General features: G+C 45.1%; 3 protein-coding genes across 3 annotated transcripts in view; 1 reads left to right on the top strand and 2 right to left on the bottom strand.

Moving 5' to 3' along the window:
- Positions 1 to 7,182, top strand: part of LOC139300059 (RNA binding protein fox-1 homolog 2-like) — a 37,328-nt gene extending 30,146 nt beyond the window's left edge. The window contains exons 6-12 of the mRNA XM_070923037.1: positions 764 to 851; positions 2,159 to 2,215; positions 2,511 to 2,664; positions 3,666 to 3,708; positions 5,995 to 6,095; positions 6,722 to 6,797; positions 7,138 to 7,182. Coding sequence (XP_070779138.1) covers positions 764 to 851; positions 2,159 to 2,215; positions 2,511 to 2,664; positions 3,666 to 3,708; positions 5,995 to 6,095; positions 6,722 to 6,797; positions 7,138 to 7,182 — 564 coding nt within the window. The remainder of the gene's footprint in view (positions 1 to 763; positions 852 to 2,158; positions 2,216 to 2,510; positions 2,665 to 3,665; positions 3,709 to 5,994; positions 6,096 to 6,721; positions 6,798 to 7,137) is intronic.
- A 4,924-nt stretch (positions 7,183 to 12,106) lies between these two features.
- LOC139300240 (retinoic acid-induced protein 3) lies at positions 12,107 to 16,109 on the bottom strand. Its single transcript, XM_070923264.1, has 4 exons — positions 15,842 to 16,109; positions 13,768 to 14,960; positions 13,076 to 13,131; positions 12,107 to 12,894 (listed from the first exon to the last, which is right to left on the bottom strand). Exons 2-4 carry the CDS (start codon positions 14,906 to 14,908, stop codon positions 12,805 to 12,807), a joined length of 1,287 nt encoding a protein of 428 aa, XP_070779365.1. The 5' UTR covers positions 14,909 to 14,960; positions 15,842 to 16,109; the 3' UTR covers positions 12,107 to 12,804.
- Positions 16,110 to 18,913: 2,804 nt separating this feature from the next.
- Positions 18,914 to 19,276, bottom strand: LOC139300392 (retinal cone rhodopsin-sensitive cGMP 3',5'-cyclic phosphodiesterase subunit gamma-like). The gene is made up of 2 exons (XM_070923465.1): positions 19,134 to 19,276; positions 18,914 to 19,031 (listed from the first exon to the last, which is right to left on the bottom strand). Exons 1-2 carry the CDS (start codon positions 19,274 to 19,276, stop codon positions 18,914 to 18,916), a joined length of 261 nt encoding a protein of 86 aa, XP_070779566.1.
- Positions 19,277 to 24,072: the final 4,796 nt, after the last annotated feature.

The following is a 24,072-nucleotide window of genomic DNA, read 5'->3' as shown; positions in this document are numbered from 1 at the left end:
AAAATCCACAATACTTTCACCTGTGCATGCCAAAAAAAAGCTCCCACCCCCCCTACCCCCTCTATGCCTCTATGTGCAGTCCCAGCAGCAGCAACACAACCAATGTCACCCATGGCAGCCTTTATATCTCTCCATAATGAATCACCAAATCTCTGCTGGGCAACTCGCTTTTAATTGCATGATGACTAAAAATCCCCCTAACAGCCCCCACCCCACTTTTACACACAAACATAGTGATGCACACCAACATAAACACTGTTAGCAGCCATGTCACGAGTAACATCCTTCCACACTGCTAAAGTGTAACACCAGTGACCTTTGCACATTTCAGACAGTTGATTTGGATGCATTGTTTTCATTCTGCAGAGGTAGATTCATGATGTAAGCCACCGACAGAAATGTCGTCCATGTCGTTGGTGGGCCGGCAGCTAACTTTAAGCCCACTCTTACCCCGTCAAGTGTGCATTTTCACAACTCAAATGAGGTTATGTAACAGACTAATTATGTAGGGCAGAATGATTGTCCATCGGCATTCACTTTTAATGACCCAGTTACAGTAGATGTCACCATGGTCAACCTCCAGAGGTGCACCAAGATATACAAAAACATGGAGGCCAGCATAAAACCAGCGCATAACAGCAGACCGGTTGAATGTAATTCTAGTGTAAAATAACAAAATCAAAACACATACCAGCCTTGGCCTAGTGATCTAATACTCTGTGTTTGTGTCTGTGTCTTTGACCGTCTGCTCCTCCGTCCCCAGGTGAATAACGCCACCGCCCGGGTGATGACTAACAAGAAAATGGTCAGCCCCTACCCTAACGGAGAGGCTCTCAGCACGCTGCCTTATGGTAACAACCACACTGACACACACTAACAGTGAACCGCCTGACAATCCGAGCAGCATAGGAGCACAGGGAGAGTAGGCCGGGTTATGTGAGGTCGTCAGCCAACCAATTTCATGCACTTTATCTTAGGTATCGTTATTATTTTTGCTACCGCCAAACAGCCATGCTCCAGATCAACTCGACAGTGCTTAAGAGAAAGCTTTACAGGTTAACTAATAGCAAGGATTGCAAGAGACAGAGATGTGGATGATGATAATAAAAACCTTCCATGAAGAGATCATGTAACAAAGTTTGCTTAATTAAATACAAAAATCTGATTAAGAGCCAAGGAGTGTGGCTTCGAGAGTCCTTTTTATTTTGTAAGTGAATGCTTGTTGTGAGTTTACTTGGTTTAATTTATGCACATTCACTTGAATGTTGGCTTAACCCAACTAACTCAACTGGTAACACTTTGAGCATTTCTAAGCAGTATACAAAGCTTTTAATAAATGGTTTATAACACACTCAATGTAGTTGTACGCTGCTAAAATGACGAGTGTTTAATATGTAGTATTTGTTATTATTACAACTGTGTTTTACTATATATTATATCTATTAACAATAGGGCGGCATGGTGGCGCAGTGGTTAGCACTGTCACACGGGAGGTAGAGAAGTCCTTGTGCAAGACACTGAACCCTAAGTTGCTCCTGATGGAGGCCAGCATCTTGCAGCTGGGTCGCTTTTGGGAACCGTGAAGGTTGAAAAGCGTGAATAAGTGAGATCATTTACCGTTTAACATTATTGTGCGTCACAAACCATCTGTTGTTTATATACTGTTTATTAAAGCTATCCCTACTATTCATCTGTCATGGCCGTGCTCATCTGCACTGTCTGTTTGACAGCACTGTCTGTTTGACAGCACACAGGCCCCCAACAACAAGTGTACAACGGTTTCACCTCGCAGTGTTAGTGTAGCACGTTCAGTTGATGAACAATGTCCATTATTCCCTCTGTTACCACTTCCAGTTAGTCCTGCAGAGGGAATCTGTCCTATGAAAACAAGGTAGCGCCTCATCAGAGGCCGCCATTACAATACTATTTTAAAGAGACGCTGCTCTGTGGTGCAGTGGTCTCGACTGTTGTCTCACTTCTCCTTTTGTGTGGCCTTATTGTGTTTTAATTGATAAAAGTGGCCTTTAAGTACCTTGTGAACCAGGAATGCCGACAATAAAGGTGACACCATGCATGTTAAAGTGCAGCAGACATATAGGATCCTATGCTCTTTGGAAACTGCACATATTCATTCATTTCTTCTCTGTGTGACTATCAGCGGGGTGGAAATTGAGTCCCATGGTGGGGGCCGTGTACGGACCAGAGCTCTACGCAGGTAAGGCCAGTCTCTATCTCCTTAACCCGCAATGAAATCTGTCTCGACAGCCTGCTTTAAATTTCAGTCACATTCCAATCTTTAATTTATATTAATGCACTGCTTGCCCAGCGTTTCTCCTCACTGACACTTTTATTGATATCAAGCCCTCAAGGCTATAGATGGATTATTCCCCTTCTCTCTTTGCTCTATCTCTTCTCCTTAATTCATCCACTCACATTGTTCTTTTCCTGCCTGTGTCGTTTCCTTTCCTCCCTAAATCCTCTGCGGCCTCTCGCTCTCCCTCCTCCTTCAGTCCCAGGGTTTCCCTACCCCTCAGCAGCGGCAGCGGCCACTACAGCAGCAGCAGCAGCAGCGTTTCGTGGCGCCCACCTCAGGGGCCGAGGCCGGCCCGTCTACAGCGCTGTGCGGGCCGCTGTGCCTCAGCCGGCCATCCCTGCCTACCCTGGGTAAGAAAGACATGCCGCTTAGATGCTTTGTAGCTGCCCTAGATCTGCTGTATGTGTTTTACACAACACATTTTAGAAAGAAAAAGAAGTTGAGATCAGTTGCTTTGTTTAGTGCCTCGTAAATCTATTGAGGAACACCTCATGAAAGCCATTTTTCAGGATAATTTTCCAAATTCAGTTTGACACAGCTGTGCTCATACACTCCACACGCTCACACATTGTTCACACTTCACTCTCTTCAGCAGCCCAACTGGCACATTGTCAGTCAGTTCACAAGCTATTCAGCAGAGTATGACGCACTGATGGGATTGCACCATTGAAGGTTCATTTGAATAAACACACACAAGCCACATGCAGTCATTATGCAGAGGCAGCCATCCTGCACACAGATTTGCTCCAAACGAGATCTGTTTTTTTTCAGTATGTGTACTGTGCATGTCGTTGCTGTGCTGTGATGATTGGCTAATGGGGTTGTGACTGCGATGATATTCAGATCAAAGCAGAATTGATTGGTTAATGGCCTTGCGGCTGCGTATGATGGTGACATTCAAATTAAAGCTAAACGCGATGAAATAGTGGGCTGCAGGAAATACCCTCTCCATATCTGCTCCACCGAAAACTCTCAGACATCTCCCCCTCATACAAAGTAGCCTTTTTACTGCTCTGATTTCCTGGTAGCCGGGGAACAATAGCAGTTTATGGTCTCATTTCAGTTGAATGAACTTTATCTATTAGCCCCGAGAGTCTGTTGTTTTAATGCTTTTGTTTTCAGCCGTGGAGTTTATATGGAAGCTGTATTTCCTCTGCATGCTGCATGGGTGTGAAATAACTACTTTTTCTCTCTCTCTCCTCTCTCTCTTCCTATTCCCTGTTTTGTTTTTGCTGTGTTTTTTGCCACTCTGGTTTTGGGTCTGTGCACCACTCCCTTTGCACCCCCCCCCCTCATCTCTCCACCCCACCCTCCTGCTCCTCCTCCCCTCTCTTGCCTCTTCTCCTCTCAGTGTGGTGTATCAGGATGGGTTTTACGGAGCTGCAGACTTATATGTAAGTAAACTCACCTCCCACCGGCACACCCTCTCTGCCCCCTCCCCTCACGGCTTTCTCCTGCTCTTTTTTTCCTCTGGGGGTGATTCTGCATGTGCGTCTGGTCATGCGCCGCACAGAGCTGCCTGCAGAAAGGCGAATGAGCCCACAGTGAAACACAGTGTTTAAAACACGGCGCATCACAAATGAACACAAGATCCTTCATGGTAAAAGGTGGTTTTTGCCTCGGGATTATTGTTTTTTGTTGTGACAGAAACGTCCCTTATCATACAGTTTGAACACAGTAGGTTGTGTTGATTTAAACAATCTAACAAGAGAGCTGAGAAATCTTAATTATAAGATCAAGGGTCTCAAACTCCACCATGAAGGCTGCTCTGTGGGCGGATGCTGTAGCGCGCGTCAGTGTGTGTGAGTGTGTGAACAAGAGTGTGTGTGTGTGTGTGTGTATCCAGGTTGACAACGGTTGTTTCTGTTCTCTCTATAGACTAGTGTTTCAGGACTCAGTCCTTAGTCCCAGATTGCCTCAGGTAGGGTCAACTCAACACCAAACCCACAGTGTGCATTGTTTTACAATACTACCTCTGATCTTATGAGTCATCTTCTGATCTGATCTGGAACATGTTTTCCTTAAAAAAAAAAATATTACCACTGCTTTGAGTTTTTTCTTAATTTTTCTACTAACTCACTGAAATGTGCACTTTTTTCGATTGTGGGGAAGGGCCTTGTTGTTTGTTTGTTTACTAAACTACTAAATTGCATCAAGTGTGTATTATTTTATTTTTTCCTACCAGTTTGTTCAAAAGAGAACCTGGTCTCTTTTGTCCGTTCGCCTAGTTTTGGAGAAAAATGACACCCCGTCCTTATTTTGTTCTCTTGTCTGCAAAAAATGACAATACGCCTACTTTTCACAAACATTTCAAATTGGACGCAGCCATGATGGTTTCCACCAAACTATCGGTCTCTTGCATCATTCCTTGGAGGCAAACTGGAGGCAGCAAAGTTCCAGTCAGTGTTAGCCCGGGATGTGAGATACTTGAAATGGAGAACATGGTCTCTTCCTGAATTAACCACCCCCGACCCCTCCCCAGGATGATTATTGAAGCATGTGCTGATCAGCTGCTGCATGCTGACATACTGTATTACTGCTCCTTTCCCTCCGCTCACCCAGAAGGCCTTGCTCGCTCTCTCTCTCTCTCTCTCTCTCTCTCTCTCTCTCGCTCTCTCTCTCTCGCTCTCTCTCTCTCGCTCTCGCTCTCGCTCTCCCTCTCGCTCTCCCTCCTAATAACCCCCGTTTCTTCTATCCCGCCTCTGTTCGGCGTCCTGCAGGCGTCTCAGAGACTGCCGGGGTCTTTCCGTTGTGCTTTGCTGTGCTCTGATCTGATCAGGTGGTGTTGTGTTTTGTCGGAGTAGGTCTGAACTTTTCATTTGGGTCGTGCATGCAGTCTCAGTGCGAGGAGATGACTTAGTCAGTATAGGCTTGTATGGGTGTGTTTGTGTGTGTGACTTTTTTTTTTCCTCCATCTTCCTCTCCGTCCTTTCTGTCTCCTGAAACCCCCCCCCCCACAAATAATAATAATAACAAATGCAGTTTGTGTCATGAATGTCTCCACTAGAACTTCTGACTCCTTTAGTGTCCTGACAAGACAATGAGGTTTCTATCTATATGGCCTCAACTGTGTGAACATTTTGTCCCGCCCCCCCTCGTAGTGGTGAAATAATACAATCTAACTCAACCTCGACAGTTCAATTTCCTCCATCTGTCTCACTGATAAAGCACTCCTGTCCCACATCCATACCTCTCCCCATACGGAAATGCAATATACTGACATATACTGTGTCTCACTTGTGAATGTAGACATACATATGAATAACAGGTGTGGGCATACATACAGTGTATGTAAGGAAAAGTTACTGTAAATGTTCAGAAAAGGTAATTTTTTACTGAATATGAGGAAATTCAAAGTGTAATTTATATGCTATTTTTTCAATTTTTACCTTTGAATTATGCATGAAATATTACATATAGTAAAAATATACACTAAACCCAGTGTAATATCTCCAGAACGCACTAGAAATGACCAGAACATTTTTTGTGAAGTAGACAGATATTTGCATATATATATAGTAGTAGTAATATTTCCTACAATTAAATGTCAGTATATTCTATCTCTATGTGGCAGACCCCTCCTCCCCCCACCATTTACACACCTTAGCCCAGGTGTCTTCTTCCTCAGAGGCATATAACTTAGTACTGTTGTGTGTGTGTGTGTGTGTGTGTGTCTCTAGGGAGGCTACCCTGCTGCCGCTGCTGCTGCCGCCGCCTATCGCTACGCCCAGCCCGCGGCCGTAACTGGAGCAACCGCCGCAGCTGCTGCCTACAGTGACAGGTGAGGACAGCCCGACACACACACACACACACACACACACACACACACACACACACACACACACACACATCCCTCACTGCACAACAGCACTGCTGAGAGGCAGACTGTAAAGATGGTCTGCCGTCTCAGAAGTCAGATATGAGGCGGTGGTTTTCTTTAGTAGAAGTGATCGTCTAAAGAGGAATCCAAGGCCTCAGGATGAACACGTTATGCCATGGTTCTTTGAGAACAGAACACAATACTGCTAATAGAATCTGGTGGCGTGTAAGGACATTTATGTGCAGAAACACACTGCTAATGGATGAACACAAATGGATAAGATAACAGCGAAAAGCCAGCAAGACGTTAACCATGAAAATGTAATCTTGTTTCTCAGGAGGAGATTAGAAGGCGTGTAAAATCTACCTGAATGGCCTCGTGGTCAGGGAGCCAGATTAATATATGGAACCATCTCAACTCTTGATAATTGATTGAAAACCGTAACCGTATTCTTCTTTCCTGCCTTTCCTTTATTGAACATAAACCTCCATATCACTAATCGTCAGACCCTCCACTGGGTACCTTTTTAATAATGCTGTCCTTAACTCAGATGACTAATTTCTTGTATGTCATGTTTGTGTTGCCAGTTATGGCCGGGTGTACACCACAGATCCCTACCACGCTTTAACTCCAGCTGCTGCTGCTTACGGAGTAGGAGCCATGGTGAGAATACAGACACAACCAGCGTGGAACATCAATTAGCTGTGTTTTTAAGATGCACACTCCTCTTTATATTGAGGGTAGATGCACGGGGTCTGCCCAAAACATTCAGCCATGTTTGGACTCCTCACGGGACTTTTATTCTTGTGTGTCCTCAGCAGGACATTGCACTGAAACTGTCCTGAACAGATCGTGAATAAATGCATGTACACATTGGCAGCCATGGGTCAATAAATGTATAAATTGTGGATTTGTAATATAATGTCTTTTCACAATGATCACACATAGCTGCAGCTTCAGCTTTTCCACCCAGTGACTGTGTTGTCCCTTCTGTCTCTTTCAGGCCAGTCTATACCGGGCAGGATACAGTAGGTTTGCTCCTTACTAAAACCACAAATCACACCCAAGGAATTTCACATCGCTCCAAAAACCCTTTTTTTCAAGCTCTTTGTTTGGCAGCAGCTCCCCTCCATTTTTCTGCAGGCGGACTGTAGTGACAACTCATGTGTTTTGTTTTTCTTTTCTTTTTTCTTCTTTTTTTTTTTTTTTTGTGGCGAGAGAGGCTATTGCCACATCATCAACTCTTGAACTCTGTTTCTGTGCTCTTCTGTCTGTCGCCGACGTGGAAACAATGACACAACTGCCACAAGTGTCTCCCACGTAAAAAAAAAAAAATCTGGAGCCTACCACTTTGAACTATGGGGGCGCAATTTAGGACAGTTTTTAGAAACACTATATGGGACCTGGGAGGAGAGAGACTGCTGTTCCTGTGTGATCCTGCACACTATAAACTTTTTTTTTTTCTTCCTAAAATTCTCTGAACTTACAGTATATCCACTGCCCTATAAGACCTAATCAGACCTATATACTCACACTTACATTCAGCACCCAGTGTACGCTTTCCTCTACGTTTTCCTTTAGTGTTGGCCCGCACAGAATGATGCCACAACACAGCATTACTAAAACAAAAGGTACTTATGTTTTTAAACACTACATTGACGTAAAGCTGCCCCCCCCCCCCCCCCCCAGAGTTGTCCCTCTGGTTTAGCATTGTGGTATAATGATGAAAAAAATCAAACTCGGACTGCTCAAAACACAAGACGTAGGAATTATTCTTGTTACATTGTAAAGCTGGAGTACTGCTGAACATCCAGCCGGAGGGGAATTACACAGCATGGGATATAAAGTCTCCTCCTTTTGTCAATTTCTAACACTTTACAACTTCCCCCGAGTGTAAAAGGCAACACAAGAAAACAAAACAAATGTTCAAAAAAAAAAAAAGAAAAAAAGTGTGAAAATGACAAGGGAAAAAAAAACAAGTGACTTTGTTTTTTTTCTGCATTACCTCAGTTTATCTTTCATCTGTTTCGTTTTTGCTGCCATTGATAAGAAGTCGCATAGAAATGTCATTATATATACAACGTGGACGCGTTGAAACTGTCCATTATTCTCAGTGACGGAGCCATTCATTTTGTCTGCACATGTCTCCTCCATTTGTTACGGTAACACTAAGATGGGATGTCGGATCAGTTCCTACTCCATGAGCTGGCCCGGTGTGTATGTCCATTTTGAGAATCCAGCGCAGCTCCCCTCTGAAGGGATCATCCTCGAGCCGCTCGTAGTGCTTCTTCCAAAAAAGGACTCGGTACATTTCTTTCTATCTCCTCAACCGTTAAGACATTCCAGCCGTAGCAAAGAGCGGGTTGGACAGACAAACGAACCCATCCAACACAAATGAGCCAGATTTTTTTTTAGCAAAAAGCAGATTTGAAGCGGGAAGCGTCCTCATGGGAAGCTCATCATCTGCCAGTCTGCCAAATGGGAATCCCTCCTGGCCAATTGAGATATTTCTGCCTGCAGGCTTCAGGCGGAGCCGCTCTGCGCGTGGAAAATGGTGTCTGATCAGAAGAACAGTGGATCCCAACAGAACAAGCCCAGATTAGAATACAGTGAAACAAAAGAGATTGCAATCATGTAATGGAGTCTTGAAGTAACGAGAATCTATCGGCTTTCTATTTATATTCATTGTTTTTAATGTACACCGCGTACGCTGTCATTTGAAATCCTTCATCAGGCTCTCTGGGATTGTTCGGTGCGGAATAGTTTTCTCTTTACCAGTCTGTCTGATGGCATCATGAAACGAGTGGCAGCCAGACAGTTTATAGACCAAGTCTCTGTCCTGTATGTATCACATCTCCATATACTCTCACTATGTTGTTATTGCTATTATTTGCCTTTTTGGTTCCAAAGATTTTCTGAAGAAAGCACATTTTTGGTCCTGATGTATTTCTTATTTTTCGTGGTTGATTGTTTTGCCTTTTACTTTGTTATATGTATTTTTTTTTTTTTTTTATCTGTGGGTTGAAGCTATATTTTTCAGTACAGTGTTGAAACAGCATCCCGGGAAATGTCACCGAAGCAGCGTCCACACAAAGACAGAGAAGGACACACATTTAAAAAGGCCGCAGCAGTTTTGGGAATTCTGACCTGCAAACAACAACAACCCTGTTAAATCCAATTCAGTCCACACACACTGATTTATTTTGAATAAACACATGAACACGCTGTAGATGCAGAAGTGTTTGCTGCAGACAAGGGAAATCAGAGCAGATGGAGTCATGAGGGATATGCAGAAAAGACTGAGAGGGTGTTTTGAATTGTATTTGCCAGTAGGGCCAAATCACAGGCAAAGTAAATGGAGGGAAAACGTCCACACAATGTCGAAAGGGCCCTGTGGCCCAGCAGCGGCCACCTTTTTGAACAATGAAACGATGCGTGGGTGGTTTAGTCGAGGGAAATTGTGGCAGTGATGGTGAAGGTGAAAAGCTGAGCCATTAATCATTAGCTGACAGGATAACAACGTCCCCTGCTGTCTTTAAAAAAAAAAAGAAAAAATGTTCAAGGGATGCAGTGCGCTCAGGGCGGAGCGGACAGTGCAGGGAGGGGTAGTGTTGTTTTGTATGATTGTGAAAACTGTGTGCAGTAGGTCCAATGAGTATTTTTTGACGCGCATTACCTCTTTTTTTTTTTTTTTTTTTTTGGTCTTATTATTCCTTACAAGTATTATCAGAAGTGTTGCTATGCATGCATTTTGTGAGAGAGGAAGGGTGTCAGTCAGAGAAATCTTTTCATTTGTGCATGAATTCAAATCATAGTGCTGGAGGAGGAGGATGGGGGTGTTTACATGTAGCGGGAGGAGGAAAGAGCTGTGTGATGTGAGGTGACAGGAGTGAGTCTCGGTGCAGGTCCAGCAGAGAGTGTCTGGGTGGGGAGGGGAGAGGCGAGTGGGCCCCTCAAGTCGCTTTATGGAAGTCGGTCCGCTTCAATAATCTGGGTTATCTCTGCTCTGCGCCTCTGTGGTCGTCGTGGTAATCACCAGTCATATCAGATGTGTAAAGTTTAATTTGGTATGTCTGGACCCCGGTGGTTTGCTTTTATAATGAAAATAAAAAGATAACGACGTTGGCTCACCCAATGATAATTCAACCTTAAACATTTTTTTTTTTTTTTAAAAGTCTCCTCTCAGAGAGACGAGTCTGGCAGTCTGCTTCAAGGCTCCTGCAGACTCTTATCGTGAAGCTGCCCACAGAGACGCTCGTTTAGCCACATTTCCACCCCACCCATCCAGTCGGCAGGCGCCTGTGTTGCGGTGTTGTAAACGTCATTGAGCAGCGGCTGCAGTGACTCCTGCGGGTCGTGTCTGTCTCTTCTGATCGGAGTACATCTTATTTTGAAAGGCTGCAGAGGTGTGCTGCTGGAAATGACACAGAAGCAAAAAAAAGAAAAGTTCTCCTCAGCCGCTGACCCCGACTCCCCGCTCTGTGCTCAAGTCAACAAAGTGGGAGTTTTTGTTTTTGTTTTTTTTGTACAGGGATTTAATAAATGAGTTTGAATTGCATGTGGAGTTTTTTTTTATGTCACATGCTCTTAAAAGATCCTTTATCCAAGTGTTTTTTTTTCAATAAGTGACATGTATTTTCTCACAATGTTTTATTTTGCCATCCTTGTGTCTGCCTTCTGTTTATTCTCCATTATTATTGAATGTATATAATAAATAAACTGTTTGGTTTTTATACTGGTCTTCTGAATGCTTATTACTCAGTACCCACACTGTTTCTCATGCAGCTTTAACGCTGTGCAGTCATGGTTATCATGAGGTGATAGAGCACACTCCCTGATATGCTTCTTGATTTTGGAGCTGCTCACCATTGTGTTATTTCCTTCCCACAATTGTCTAGAGCTTATCAGTTTCTTTCCAGTGTTTGGCTGGAACGAGATTATCCAATCAGGAGAGAGGCCGCTTTAAATAGTACAAAACCCAAAAAGGAGATAAAGGAGAACTTTTTGATTACAAAAACCAAGAATCACTTTTCAGACACTTTTCCTTCTCAATGGTTTGGTCAATAGCCGGCGTGAGTCAGATGACTGATGGAGGCAACAATTGCACACCATTAATACCGCTCAGCTGGGTTGCATTGACCAAATCTACAGCGCGATAAGCTCCTCCACCACCTCCAACTTTCTCATCGCTGCCAAGAGGGGGTGGGGGTGGGGGTGGGAAGGGAAACAATCTGGAACAATCTTTAATTGCATCTGGAGTTAATGGCCGTAAATGGGTTGGATGTGGCGGGAAAACTCATATCCCTGCTAATTGCTCTAATGCACAAGAGGCCAATTGCCAATTTGATGGCATGCTCTCTCTGAGTAATTGAAGTGAGAGCTAATTGGAAGAATAGATTGGAGGCCGCCTGATAAGAGGCGGATGTGTGAAGGCTGCATCTATTGAAGTGAGGAATTGACCTTTTGTGGACGGCTGAGTCACTTCAGGCCACTTGGAGAGAAATAAACATCACAAGCTGAATCTATCTGCAACTATAGATTACTATCGATGGACTTGAGTAATGTTACACGTTGTCTGTTGTGTGAATGATGTGCTGACAGCTGTGATATCAGGTGAGAGGGGTCGTGTGCTGTCATACTGCTACTATCTTTCAGAGAAGCATATTTCTTGAAAGTGTGGCAGTCACTTCTGACTAGTTTCCTCTCATCCACCCTGAGCAGCTCAGTCTCACTTGCTATGCCTCGACATTGCCCCCTGGTGGTTAAACTGTGGTACTGCACCCCTGCTTCCCTGTGTGGGTGTGTGTGTGGGTGTGTGTGTGTGGTGGAGCCTCCAGTTTGCAGCAGGTGCCTGGAGGCATGGCACTGAATCTGGTTGAGAGAGTAATTGGCCTTTGGTGTGCCATCTGTGCAGATTGTGAGTGGGAGAAGCAAAGGTTGAGCTTTTAGAACATGAAAAGACAATTATGGGCTTTTACAGATGAACCTTTTTTTATTGATGAACACGTAGAAAATCATCAGAATATGTATTATACCTCGTATATACCTCTATACCTCTTTCTACACAGAGCACATCCCTTGGTTTTTTTTTTTGGTGCAGCGGCGCCAACAGAAACTGCAAATGTAACTTTGAATATGAAGATGTTAATCAGTGATGGCACAAGCCTCCCACGGTGCTGACAGGTCCTCTGTCCTATCCTCCTCCTGTCTTGTCTCATCTCATCTAATCTGCCTTCCTCTCCTCGTTCCTTCCCTTCACCCCCCCCCCCCCCCCCCCGCTCTGTACCATTCACAGATGCCTCTGCTCCGCTCAGCAGTTTGGCACCTTCAGAGCGACAGTTTCACGCCTCTTCTATCACCTCAGGGCTATTATATACCATCTCAGAGTAGCACACAATGTGCACAAACCATCATAGAGACTCTCTTCCACTAAGCATTTGTGATGTGGATTTCCCGCCTGAAGAAAGCTGGACTACCTGAACCCATCACCACCCAGGTGATGAAACTCAAACTCTCTCTTTTTTCTTACGTTTGGAAGGATTTTAACATCCTAGTGGCAGATTTGAAATAACATTTCTTGATAACACTAATCTAATATATTTACATTTGCACAAGAAAATGAAACCTAGTAAATCATATTTTTCTGCCTTTATGTAAAATGAGTGTGACTTTAATCGTGTCCGTAATATTCATCATAAGGTTCACTGTAGTTGGTGGTCTGAGGGCGAGGGATGCTGAAATCTTTGTCAGTGTCGATTTCCTGAAACACACAGAAACATACAGTCACACAGTCATCATGTCAGCGCACTTAATGCCCATGATGCACTGGGCTTTCATTAACTTTACGATGTGACTCGGCCATAATTGCCTCCAGTGGTGAAAGGTCACGCTGCTTAATTGCATTGGAATCGGATTGTTAATCCTAGTGGATTATTACTCACTGTCATGGAGAATCCAGACTCGTAGGGCGATCGCAGCGATTGCTCAGCTCTCCTGCCTGAAGGGAGAAGCATGATACAGTTAGCTAATTATCTCTCCATCATACTGTTCATCATAAAGGCCCACACTGAGAGCTGAGCTGACTGATAGTGGAATTCATTTTGTAACGTTGGACGCAGACCCCAGAATCATTTTGGCTTGTAGTTACATTTCAACATGAAGAATGGCATCCGGTGAAACCTTCTTTAAGGGGAAACACATTTCCCTTCACAAATGAAAAGCTGGGATTCACAATCAGGAAAACACAGCAGTGCTCAGCTGAATTCACTCAGAGGTTTTGCTGCTTCAGCCTCACTTGGTCGGGTATGACCGGCTAGCTTGTGCCACAAACTCACTGGTTCTGACGTGATATTTTCTGCTTTACTGGTTTTCTCATGATAGTAAATTGAATGTTGGACAAAACAGGCAACGTGAAGATATCAACTTTGACCCTGTGAAATTGTGACGGGGATTTTTCTTTGCTAATATTTTACAGACAAAAAAAAAGTTGCTTAATCATGGAAATAATCAAATTAATGTTGAAAATAATTGTTAGTTGCAGCCCTTGTCCTTGTCTTGCTTCGCCCCTAATCCTGATTCCCAACCTTTCAATTAAGCACCACCCAGTTTGTGGCTGATGAGGACAGAGTCTCACCTCTCCTGTTCTCACTGTCACTCTCAAAGCTTCCGTTTTCTTTCCCTTCCTTCGGGCTGTTCAGTCCTGGGATATCAGCGCTGGGGCTGGTCCAGCCTGCGAAGCTCAGAGGGATGTCCTTGGACTTTGCCTCCCCCCTGCAGAGGAAGGCGACCTGGGACAACCCGTGCCCCATCAGTAACACCCAGCCATTTGCCACCAACGCGATGCAGAGCACCGGGTCGTCCCATCGCGGCCGACGGCCCACCTCGGGGTTTCCCCAGGTGAACATGGTGATCCACACCACCCAGATGCAGGTGGAGAGCAGCAGCGTGAGGCAGAGCAGCGTGGCCTGCACCCTCCCCTGCTGGTGGGCCGGCCCTGTGTAGCTGTAGCTGTATGTGAAGCAGGAGCGGCACAGGAAGTGCAGGGAGAGGATCAAGCTGATAGCCAGGAGGCACAGCACGTAGATCTGCAGCATGGCAAATTCCTCCTGGCTGTACTCGCAAGGTTTCTTGTCCCTTACCAACACGAGGATCAGCCACTCGGTGGAGATGATAACCTGCACGGTGAAGAGCCCCAGGGCCAGGGCGGGCTCCCCCCAGCCACGGGCAGCAGCAAAGCCCAGCAGAGCAAGGCAGCGAGCCAGCAGGCAGGAGAAGGCCAGGGAGAAGAGCACGCTGAAGAGGAAGAGCCGGGTGGGGCAGGTCTGAGGGGTGAGGCGGATGATGAAGGAGAAGGTGATGGCAAAGATCCCAGCTGTGGCCAACAAGAACATGGACATGCAGGCCACGGTGCCTCCGATGGCGCTGCGTTGTTGCCTTGATGAGATACGGATCCACAGGGACCAGAGCAGCAGGCCTAAGAGGAGAACCATGCTGAACAAGAACCCTGAGGAGGCCAGGGTCTCCAGTACAATACCCCATGCTGCTCGACGGTCACACAGGTACCTATAGATTGGGTGCAGTCCTGTGCCGCAGCCTGGCACGCCCTTCAGGGAAGTAACATTTAAGGAAGGAGGGGAAGTGGTCGCGGTGTTGGTTGTGGTATTGACTGAGCTGCTGTTGGTGGACTGGCTTAGACAGGTGAGAGGGACATAGAAGAGGAGTAGGAGGGGGGGGAGGGATTTCTCTGATAAAAAGGCCATATTCACAGTCCACATGGGGATTCAGTCCTTCCTTTAATGGGTCCTTTGATATAGAAGGTCTTTTCTCCTGAAACAAAAAAACACGCGTCAGCACAAAACTTCACACGTACGTTTGATGGAAACACCATCAAACAGAAGTACAAGTTTGCCGAAACACTTTTAACAGCGCATTGACTGACGGAGCAAAACATGCAGTTGGAAATGGAAGACAGGATCAGGCGGAGGTCGCAGCGTGGAAAAGGAAAAAGCTGGAGAGCAGTTTGACAGCGAGAGTGAAGAGTGCAGGAGGAGGGAGTGCAAAAACATGCCAGAACAAGGCAGAGGAGTGCGTTAGCCAGCGCTGAGAGGAATGGAGGAAAAAGCAAAGTGCCACATGGAGGTGAGGTTGGGACAGAGCAGCAGACAAGAAAGGTAACCGTCCTCCTGCGCGAGCCCGTAGAACTGCTGCAGACAGACAGGGACACGCACAGGGAGGTTGTGGTTTACATGCAGCTCAGATTGGAGGTGCGAGACAGACGGTGAGATATTCACTCCTGATACCTGATTGCCACTTCCTCCAGCCCACAACAGAGCCTTTGTTTCGCCGTCAGAGATTCAAATATGACCTTTAGTGGGCTTATCGCCCGATAAATGTGACCGGGGCCATCAACTTTTCCCCGACACTGGCCTTCATTTTTACAGTCTGTCAGCAGATCATACAGTGGGGGAAAGATTTGTAAAACAACGGCTGCAAAGGAGATTATTTCCATCTTGATATAAGGACATGGAGGTTTTGATCAGCCAATTATTAGACAAAACTGATAACACACTAAAGTCACTCGTGACTTGTTATCGAGCACATAGCTTTACACGTTTGGTCGCCATGACTTAAACTATTAAAGCTACACCTCACAATAAGAGGCCATCTCCAATGTCGTACCGAACCTTTATAAAAACAGAATAACTCACCTTTTATCCTTTGGGATGTGAGTCTAAACACGTCCCCCTGATTCCACCTTTAAATCCCACTCCAAAAGTCTCGATTCGAAGTCTTGGGAGCGCCGGCGGCCGCTTAGCGTGAAGCCATGCACTTCCTATGCCGATGATGTGCCCATGTATCCCGAGGTAAGAGGAAGAGCGCAAGATGAGGGAGAGTGGGGAGCGATGGAGTCGCTGAAGTCTGAAGCCGCTGGGAGAGAGGGTTGTTTTCACCTTGCATCGACAGGTTGGGCAAGAGCAGAGAAACCTGCATCCCTTCCTGTCAGACCCCTCCTGTCTCTCTTTCTCTCTTGAGTCCCTCCCTCAGACTAAAGGTGGGGCTCACACACCTGGAGGTGATGATACACACAAACACACACCAGGGGGGAGCGCTCACTCCTCCCTATATATGAATCCATTTCGCATAAGCATTTGCATCCCCATTTAAGGATAACATGTGCACTTTATTTGGCGTGGCCGGGGCGTGTGGATAGCATGAGGTAGCCTGTCGTGTGAGAGACATGCTCGGAAGGGCTGAGAAGCACGTTGTTGTACGGGAGTTAAGGTCACTGACTCATCCCAGTCTCACCGGGATACAGAAACAGGACCAGCCGTCACCTTAGTTACTGGCAAATCACAGCAACAACATTTGGAACTGGTGAGTTAGCCGCAGGGGGGGGGTTGCATCAAGAATAGAGTGTTTTCAACTGTTGTCTTTTACAAGCCCGTACGTAACACCTCGACTCGTGCCTGTACAAGTACAGAGTTTGTAGGGTGTGTTCAGTTGAATCTTAAGTCACTCTTCAACTCTAAATTCACTCTAGTGGTGTGAAACACAAAGAGACAGCAGGCTTGTTTGTTGCAGGAGGAGAATGTATGAACATACTGTTGATGTGTGTAACAACATTAACGTCTGTCTACTGGATATTTAAAATCTAAAGTCTCCCACATGTGTCACTTAATACCGCAGGAATTCAGGCATGACGTCATTTATTTCACTGTCATTGGGTTGGGCTGACATGGAAAGAAAGGACACATTTGTGTACAGATTCTCAGTCGCTCAGTGCTGATAGCGGTTCTTTATTTTGAAAGAGAAACCATGGCGACCCGAGTGTCTGGAAAGACTTGTTGAGGGACAACAATGTTGAGGGATGTTGACAGAAGCCATGTGGTTGTGTTTCTGTAGTGAGTTTAGCCGTTTAAGATCTTCATTTTTCCAGCCTTTTGGGTCTTTTTCAGACTGAAATATCTCAGCAACTGTCGGATGGATTGTTTGTACATTTTGAAAACATTCACGTCCCAAGACGATGAATCCTAATGACTTAGGTGACCCCCTGACCTTTCATCTAGCGCCACCATGAGGTTGACATTTGCCTTTGAGTTTTGGGGGAAATGTCTCGAAAACTATTGGATAGGTTGCCATGGCATGTGGTACGGACATTCATGTCCCCGTAATGACTCTGGTGTTCTCTGACTTCTCATCTAGCACCAAATCTAATGTCATTCCCATCAGCCTCAGCTGTGCACCGTGTTTAATGCTAATTTGCATGCTAACATGCTAAACTAAGATGGTGACCATGGTAAATGACAATGGTAGCGTGCTGATGTTTAGCATGTTGGCATTGTCATTGTGTTAGCATTTAGCTGCAAGCACTGCTGTTTCTAAATCACAGAGCTGTTAGCGTGGCTGTAGACCGCCAATATACAGTAAATGAGGTAAACTCATCAGTAGAACAGGATTATATTATTCTATATAATGTTTGGAATAGCATTTACTTTCAACAGAGAAACATAACACCATAAGGAGCCGAGGACCTGCTACAGAGAGGGATTGACTTGAATGTACAGTTTGATTTGTGAGCTAGACATTATGCTTTGCAGATCAGCAGATGAGTTATTTTCCCTGTGAAAATGAGAGAGCACACAGTTTCTTGTTACATGACATTTGCAAAAGGGAATGATTTGTTTTCCTTTTCCAACAAAGAGCCTCGTGGGTGGGTGTTGATTTCAGGAAGTCTTAAAATTAGTGGCAATTATTATTAGATGTGCTCAGGCAGCATTGTAGTTAAGGCACAGAGGGAAATGTCATTCATTTGCGTAAGAGGACTGCTGGAAAATGTCATTTAGTTTCTCATCCCGGGTCCTTATTAGTGGCAAGTCATGATTTGTTTTTTGTTTTTGTGATTTATTTCAAGCCTACCATACTTCTTTTCAGCTTTGATTTTGTGTTCCAGGAAAAAAAAAAAAGAGACAGACAACACGAGTACTAAAAATAAACACATTTTACTGCAGCTATCAGGACATACCAGTTCACAGTACATCTTCTGTGGTATCGTGCTTGCAACCCAAAGCATTATGCCTTTGTTTTCTCTAAGGAGGGACGTGGGTTCAGACAGCAGCGAGGAAAGGAGAGAGATGGGATGAAAGGGAATTCATTCTCCATGATCATGTGAAAGTGCATTGTAGTTTTCACTGTTACAGCGTATTGCACACTCTCCTTGCATCCCTTGGTGTTTACAGTAACCTTGTGCACAAGGAGTAGAAAATGCAATGCAAAATAAAAGAGGGAGGAAGTACAAAAGGTGGGATGGGAGACAAGGTAAAAAGGTTCAACACTGAGAGCAAAATATTTACATTTTGATAGACAATCTAGAAGCAAATACAGGCTAGTGTTAACTAGTGTTTTGCTTGCGTCCATTGCCGTGGGTTGGGAGTGGCAGGGGGAGAGAGGGGAGTCCAGATGAGGAGAGAGGAGAAGTCAGGAGGAGACTATTGTAGATGGATGAAAGGAAAGGGAATACGTTTTTTTTCTCGTCTTCTCATTTCAAGTACAGTATCATATAATAATAATAATGATAATGATAATAATATAAAAATAATAACATTGTTATGCTTTCCGCCCACTTAGTGGAGCAAAGCATGAGGTAGATAGACGAGAGGGCGTTAGGGGGTTCGCTGGCCGTCTTATCGTGGCGTGCCGAGCTGAGGTGGAGAGAAGGCGGGGTGGAGGGGATCAGACGGAGGAGAGGTGCAGGCTGGCAAGGAAGGCAGGAGGCAGCGGGTTTAAATGATGCCGTATTTGGCCAAGTCGCTGAGCTCCATGTCGCCGAAGGCTTCCCATGGGCACACCACTGTGATGTCTGTGCCGAGACCCTCCATGCCGGGGATATCGTCCCCAAAGCTGGAGAAGAGGAAACACAGGTGTCAGGGGCCCGGGTCCTGCTATAAGACCTGATGTTTGAATGTATATATACATATAAATTTACTGTAAATGGTTTTTTACCCCTTCTGGCCTGGCTTGGGGGCCTTGCTCTTGAATGTACGGGTCTGCCTCTGCTTGAACTTGGGTGGTCCCTTCTTTGGTGTGGTGGGCCCAGTCGCTCCACCAGGGGCCAGGGCGCTTCCTGCAGGGGGGCTGGCGTTCATTTCTGCTGAGGATGACTAAAAGACAGAAGACATTTTTTTTGTCATCACACATGCAGATCCTCATGTAGATCATGATCACGGTTTCCTCTTGTGGCCTCCTCTGCCCCCACACCCCCCCTCTCTCTGCTGCCCTCTGTTAATCCTATTTCCTTCCAGCTCTCCAATGCCAATCACTGGAGATTATGCAGATTAGTTTAAACAGCCAGATTAGCTCTAATCCCGCTCCGATCTGCAGTAAACTAATTGCCCTTCTTGAACAACAGGGATGTGATGTGCAACGGGACAGCGACCTCTACTCTTAACCTCAAACTGCTCCATCAGCTCTTGCTAACCTAGTGAGGCCGCATCAGCCAGTGAGTAGTGTTGTTTTCTGTGCATGGACCTGCCAGTCTCTTGAACAACATATCTGCCTGAGATCTGCTACCCCCCTTCCTCTGACTGCTGACACTGATAATCCTGTTAAGACAATTTGACAGACGTGGAAAACACCCTGGTTTGGCACGTTATGTAACTCAAAACGTGTGCGCCACCTGCCGCAGCAGCAGCAGCAGCAGCAGCAGCAGCAGATCTAGATTGCCTGCGGGTGGGGTTACAGAGGCTCTCTTCTCTGCTCTCATGTGTGGAGATCAGTGAAGCTGCACCGTGGAGACGCTGCCCTCTTTGTTGTCGGCCATCTGCTTCTGTCATTGTTGCCCCTAAAGTCAATCCTCTTTACACACACCTGTTCTCTCCTTTAAGTTTCTGTCCACGCCTTTTGAGAGTCTGTTTTTGAACCTGAACCTTTTGAACTCCATCTGCACTTCAACCTACAATTTAATTTTTGTTTTCCGCCGTAGCCATTTAAATGAAAACATCAAACCTCTTTGCAAGCACAGGATAAATAGAAAATGTCATCGCTTTCCCGCTTCTCTTCTTCTTCACTCGCGTGCAAACCTCTTGTTGTTGTCATTCAAGCCGTTCCTGTTACAGATTTAGCTAGCAATGCACACCTGCACATCTGCATTCAAGTCATCCTCATCCGAAGTCTTGCTTCCCCTCCTGTGCACTAGTTCAGTTCTAATTAAGGCACACTGTGAGTTTGAATAACTTCTTTAGCAAGTCAAGTCAATGAGGCTGTTGCAGCAGCAGAGTTTGTTCTCACCTGTTGTCACAGATATCCCAAGAGGCCACCGGCGGTCTGTGCTCAGAGATGCTTCTTTCTTCTTTGTGAGTTCGTGAAGTGCGTTGTCTGTGTTGTGCTTTTATATCTTCATCCCTAATCCCCACATCCTCCTCTTTCCAGTCACATGGTCACCGGAAAAGGTCAGGCCAAACTTCTCCACCAAGCGGGCATCTACTCCCCCTCTTCCCCTCCCTGACTCTCGGTGTCCTTGTTCCCATCACCCCCTCCCTTACCTGCCCGCGGCAGGGAGGCGGCGCAACCTACTGGGTAGACGGTGTCAAAGATCAATCTGGAAGGATTTGATCGGGCTTATCCCTCTAAACCTCAGCACGCCTGCATTTAGCTTTGTCGTGTGGAGACGACCTGCTGGTCGCGTTTCAGGTCCATGTGAGATGCTGTTTTTTCACACGTGGGATGTTTTGTTCACTGTTTGATCCTGTGGAACCACCAGGGAACAGTGCTCCGACTCTTATTTGACTGTGTAGAATTTTGTATATTTATACAAAACTTAAAACATCCCTTGAGAAACAACATTATTTTTGTAACATGAAAAAAAATATAGTTTCTCGTGACTTTGAATTTGATAAAAACAAAAAGAACCTCAATACAAGTAGCTTCTTCAGTCTGTAATAGAAGATGCATGTTTGGATTGTGAGCTAGAGGACATTTTTAATACTTAATACTTACTTAAGTTAAGTTACTGCCTTAATCAGGTTTTGGCTCTGAGCTGAAGAGCCAAGCCGTTGTCACATGTCAAAGAAGTTGGTTTTATGATTGGAATTGGATTGTGATGCCTTTGTAGCTTGAGAAATGTCAAATGCCTATTTGTGTCTGAGCTACACAGCATGGGTTTGGCACCCTCACTGTGAGAGAGGCCATTGTGGGAGGGCCAGTGGTACAGTAATTAAACTGATAAACACCAGTCACATACCGAGAAGTGCAAAATCAATCAACTGGCGTTTGGTCCTGGCTATGTTTTGCTTTTGGTCGAGTGAAGAAACGTCTTCAAACTGAACAAATATCAGGTCCAGCTGCCTTCCACTTCATGCCTCTATATAGTTCTTCTTACTTCTTCCTTGGGCCTGGTGACTGAAAGTCACCGTAGACCAGTACTTTCAATTTCATTGCCAGTATTTAAGGAACAAAATAGGTGAAATGACATGGGTGCCTCGCCTGATCAGCACCTGTTATCATTTTCGTCATTCAAATGATATCTTGTGCGAGGACAGTGATAGATGAAAGATCCGAATTCTTCATCTACAGTGTGGAAACTGCTGCTCTGAAGGGAGGATCCTGGATTAGCGTGTTTGGAAGCAGGACAAATACTGAGAAAAGGCCATGACACAACCACAGGCGAGCGCTGATGGGAAGTTATGTAAGCAGACATTCTTGTCTGAATTCTTCACATTATCCGACCATCCATTTTTTTTTCAACTTGAGAGATATTTACGGACTTTAATACCAACTCACACGGACACAGGGAAAACATGCAAACTCCACACAGAAGGTCCCAGTTGCCCCTCTTCAGAGTAGTTTTCTGATTTATAGATATTAAGAGTTAAAAGTCGGAAGAACATCAAACTTATTTGGATTCATCCTGCGCTATGAATGTCTGTACAGAATTACATGGCAATCCATCCAGTAGACGTTGAGATATTTCATTCTGGACCAAAGTGTTGGGCCAATCGACTGACACTGCCGTCCCTGGAGCCATGCCACTAGCATGCTAACAAAATTAGCAACTTGTATAGCCAATCTCCTTGAAATGCCACCCAAAGGATGATGGCATAATGCTCATAAGTTATTAAATATCGGTCCATTCTGTAGCTTTTACGGTCACATATTCTCTACAACTGATTCATTCGAGTGCAGATGGAATTTGGGGTCAATCATTTGCTGCACATTGATCAGCTGCGGTTTTGAGGGCAGTCTTTTAAGGCAACATGCGGCGCCTGGTCCTAAAGGAGGCCAGGACAACGGCTAAGCCTCTTTAAGAGTAGTTAACGGTAGCTAGGCTGGAGATTTGAGGTAGCTGGCCTCTTTAACAAAGCAGATCACAGTTCTGCACTATTTACTGTAAACGTATCAGTCTACAGGTTGGGAACCGCAGCGAGCGCCAGGCCTGTGTCATTACGGTCGTCACATCACTAATCTACTGCACTGGGAAGTGGGCTGAAAGTGTTTAGACATCTGATTTGGGTTGCCAGTCAAAATTTGGAGAAATGGTGAAGCACAATTGTGTCAAATCACTCAGGTCAGTTCTCTCATCTCTTTTTTGTAGTCCACAAAGGTGATAACGCTGAACGGGACTGACCTGCAGAGTTGACATCTCTGGATTGTAGGTCAATATGTCAGTCTTGGAGCCCACCCTTCTTCAACACGCTAATACTTGGGCTGCTAATTAGATTAATGAAGGGACTCAGTATTGAAAAATAGCACTGGGGCAGCAATATGACGCAAGCAGCACTGTGTGTGTGTGTGTGTGTGAAACATGCTCTACTTTACAGGCAGCATTTTACAGTCAAATTTGTGTAAACATCAGCTTTTGACTTCAGCCGACAAATCTGTTCTTTCATAAAGCTTATGCATTCCTGTGTGTGTGTGTGTGTGTGTGTGTGTGTGTGTTCAGAGGAAACCAAACTCTTTTTACATGCAAGCTCTCTGGCTTGAGGACCACCATATACAGTGCAGGCATACAGTGCATATGATCTGCGGGATGTATGGAGGTTTGCTTCCCACCCGGCAAAAAGCTCGAAGGGACCACGAGTGACTATTCTTGGCATATGAACACACCTTTTTCTTTTTTTTTTTTTTTCTTCTTTTTTTTGATCAAAAAGGGTCTAGACAGGACCAAACCACTGTCTCTGGTGTCACTTTAAACTCCCGCTTTGTGTCCAAGACAAGTTTATGTGTTTAAATTCAAAGCCATCTCCCCCAAAATAGGAAAACGTGACCGTTAACAGTTTGTAGTATTTTTTTAAAGATAGAATTAGGGTATTTGGGAAGAGGCGCCAAACATATTAACATTCACACTGTAAGCTGTATTGCCTGCGGCTTTGTATGGCTTGATAATGACTCCTGTCTACAGCGTGGTCTGTGTTTGAGGTTACAGTGAGATAGAGGAATATAAAGAGATTTCTACTAGCTTACGGTGTCCCAGACACACACAGCTAAAGACAGAGCTTCCATCAGAGAGCTTTGAGAAGGAGCACGACACAGAAGCCACATTGGAGAAAATGCGATTGTCAGGGCATGTCGATATGGTACAGCAGAGAAGTGGATTTATCCTGGAGGAGTGATTCAGGAGGTTTTAACAGATGCCTTTTCACCATTGGACCAAAGTTTGAACAGCCACCTTTCAAGCCTTCGAGCCAAATATTTAGTTTAAATGTGTGTATAATGTAGCACCTTGACTAATATTAGTCTTGTGCATGAACCACATGCATATCATAGCATGTCTGCCCCGCATGAATATAGGGTCATAGAGCTCAGACTGTCTGGCTTGCTGGTGAGTACGAGGTCAGATGGTGGTGGAGCAGTATTAGAGTCAGTCGGCAGTTGTAGAGCGCCTTCAGAGAGCAATGCACAGCAGATCACATACAACCTACTTTAAACACCAGACACTTCCTAATCC

The sequence above is a fragment of the Enoplosus armatus genome, chromosome 17 (assembly GCF_043641665.1).
Source record: "Enoplosus armatus isolate fEnoArm2 chromosome 17, fEnoArm2.hap1, whole genome shotgun sequence".
NCBI classification, from domain to species: domain Eukaryota; kingdom Metazoa; phylum Chordata; class Actinopteri; order Centrarchiformes; family Enoplosidae; genus Enoplosus; species Enoplosus armatus.
This window is presented reverse-complemented; position numbering and strand designations above follow the sequence as displayed.

What these genes read in the sequence shown, in the direction of transcription:
- LOC139300392 (XM_070923465.1), bottom strand. Translation starts at nt 19,276, where the DNA reads ATGAACGCCAGCCCCCCTGCAGGAAGCGCCCTGGCCCCTGGTGGAGCG. An exon ending in CCCAAGCCAGGCCAGAAGGG is followed by an intron (nt 19,032 to 19,133) that starts GTAAAAAACCAT and finishes CCTCTTCTCCAG; the next exon opens with CTTTGGGGACGATATCCCCG.
- LOC139300240 (XM_070923264.1), bottom strand. Translation starts at nt 14,908, where the DNA reads ATGTGGACTGTGAATATGGCCTTTTTATCAGAGAAATCCCTCCCCCCC. An exon ending in TGACAGTGAGAACAGGAGAG is followed by an intron (nt 13,132 to 13,767) that starts GTGAGACTCTGT and finishes TTCTCCCTTCAG; the next exon opens with GCAGGAGAGCTGAGCAATCG. An exon ending in AGTCTGGATTCTCCATGACA is followed by an intron (nt 12,895 to 13,075) that starts GTGAGTAATAAT and finishes TGTGTGTTTCAG; the next exon opens with GAAATCGACACTGACAAAGA.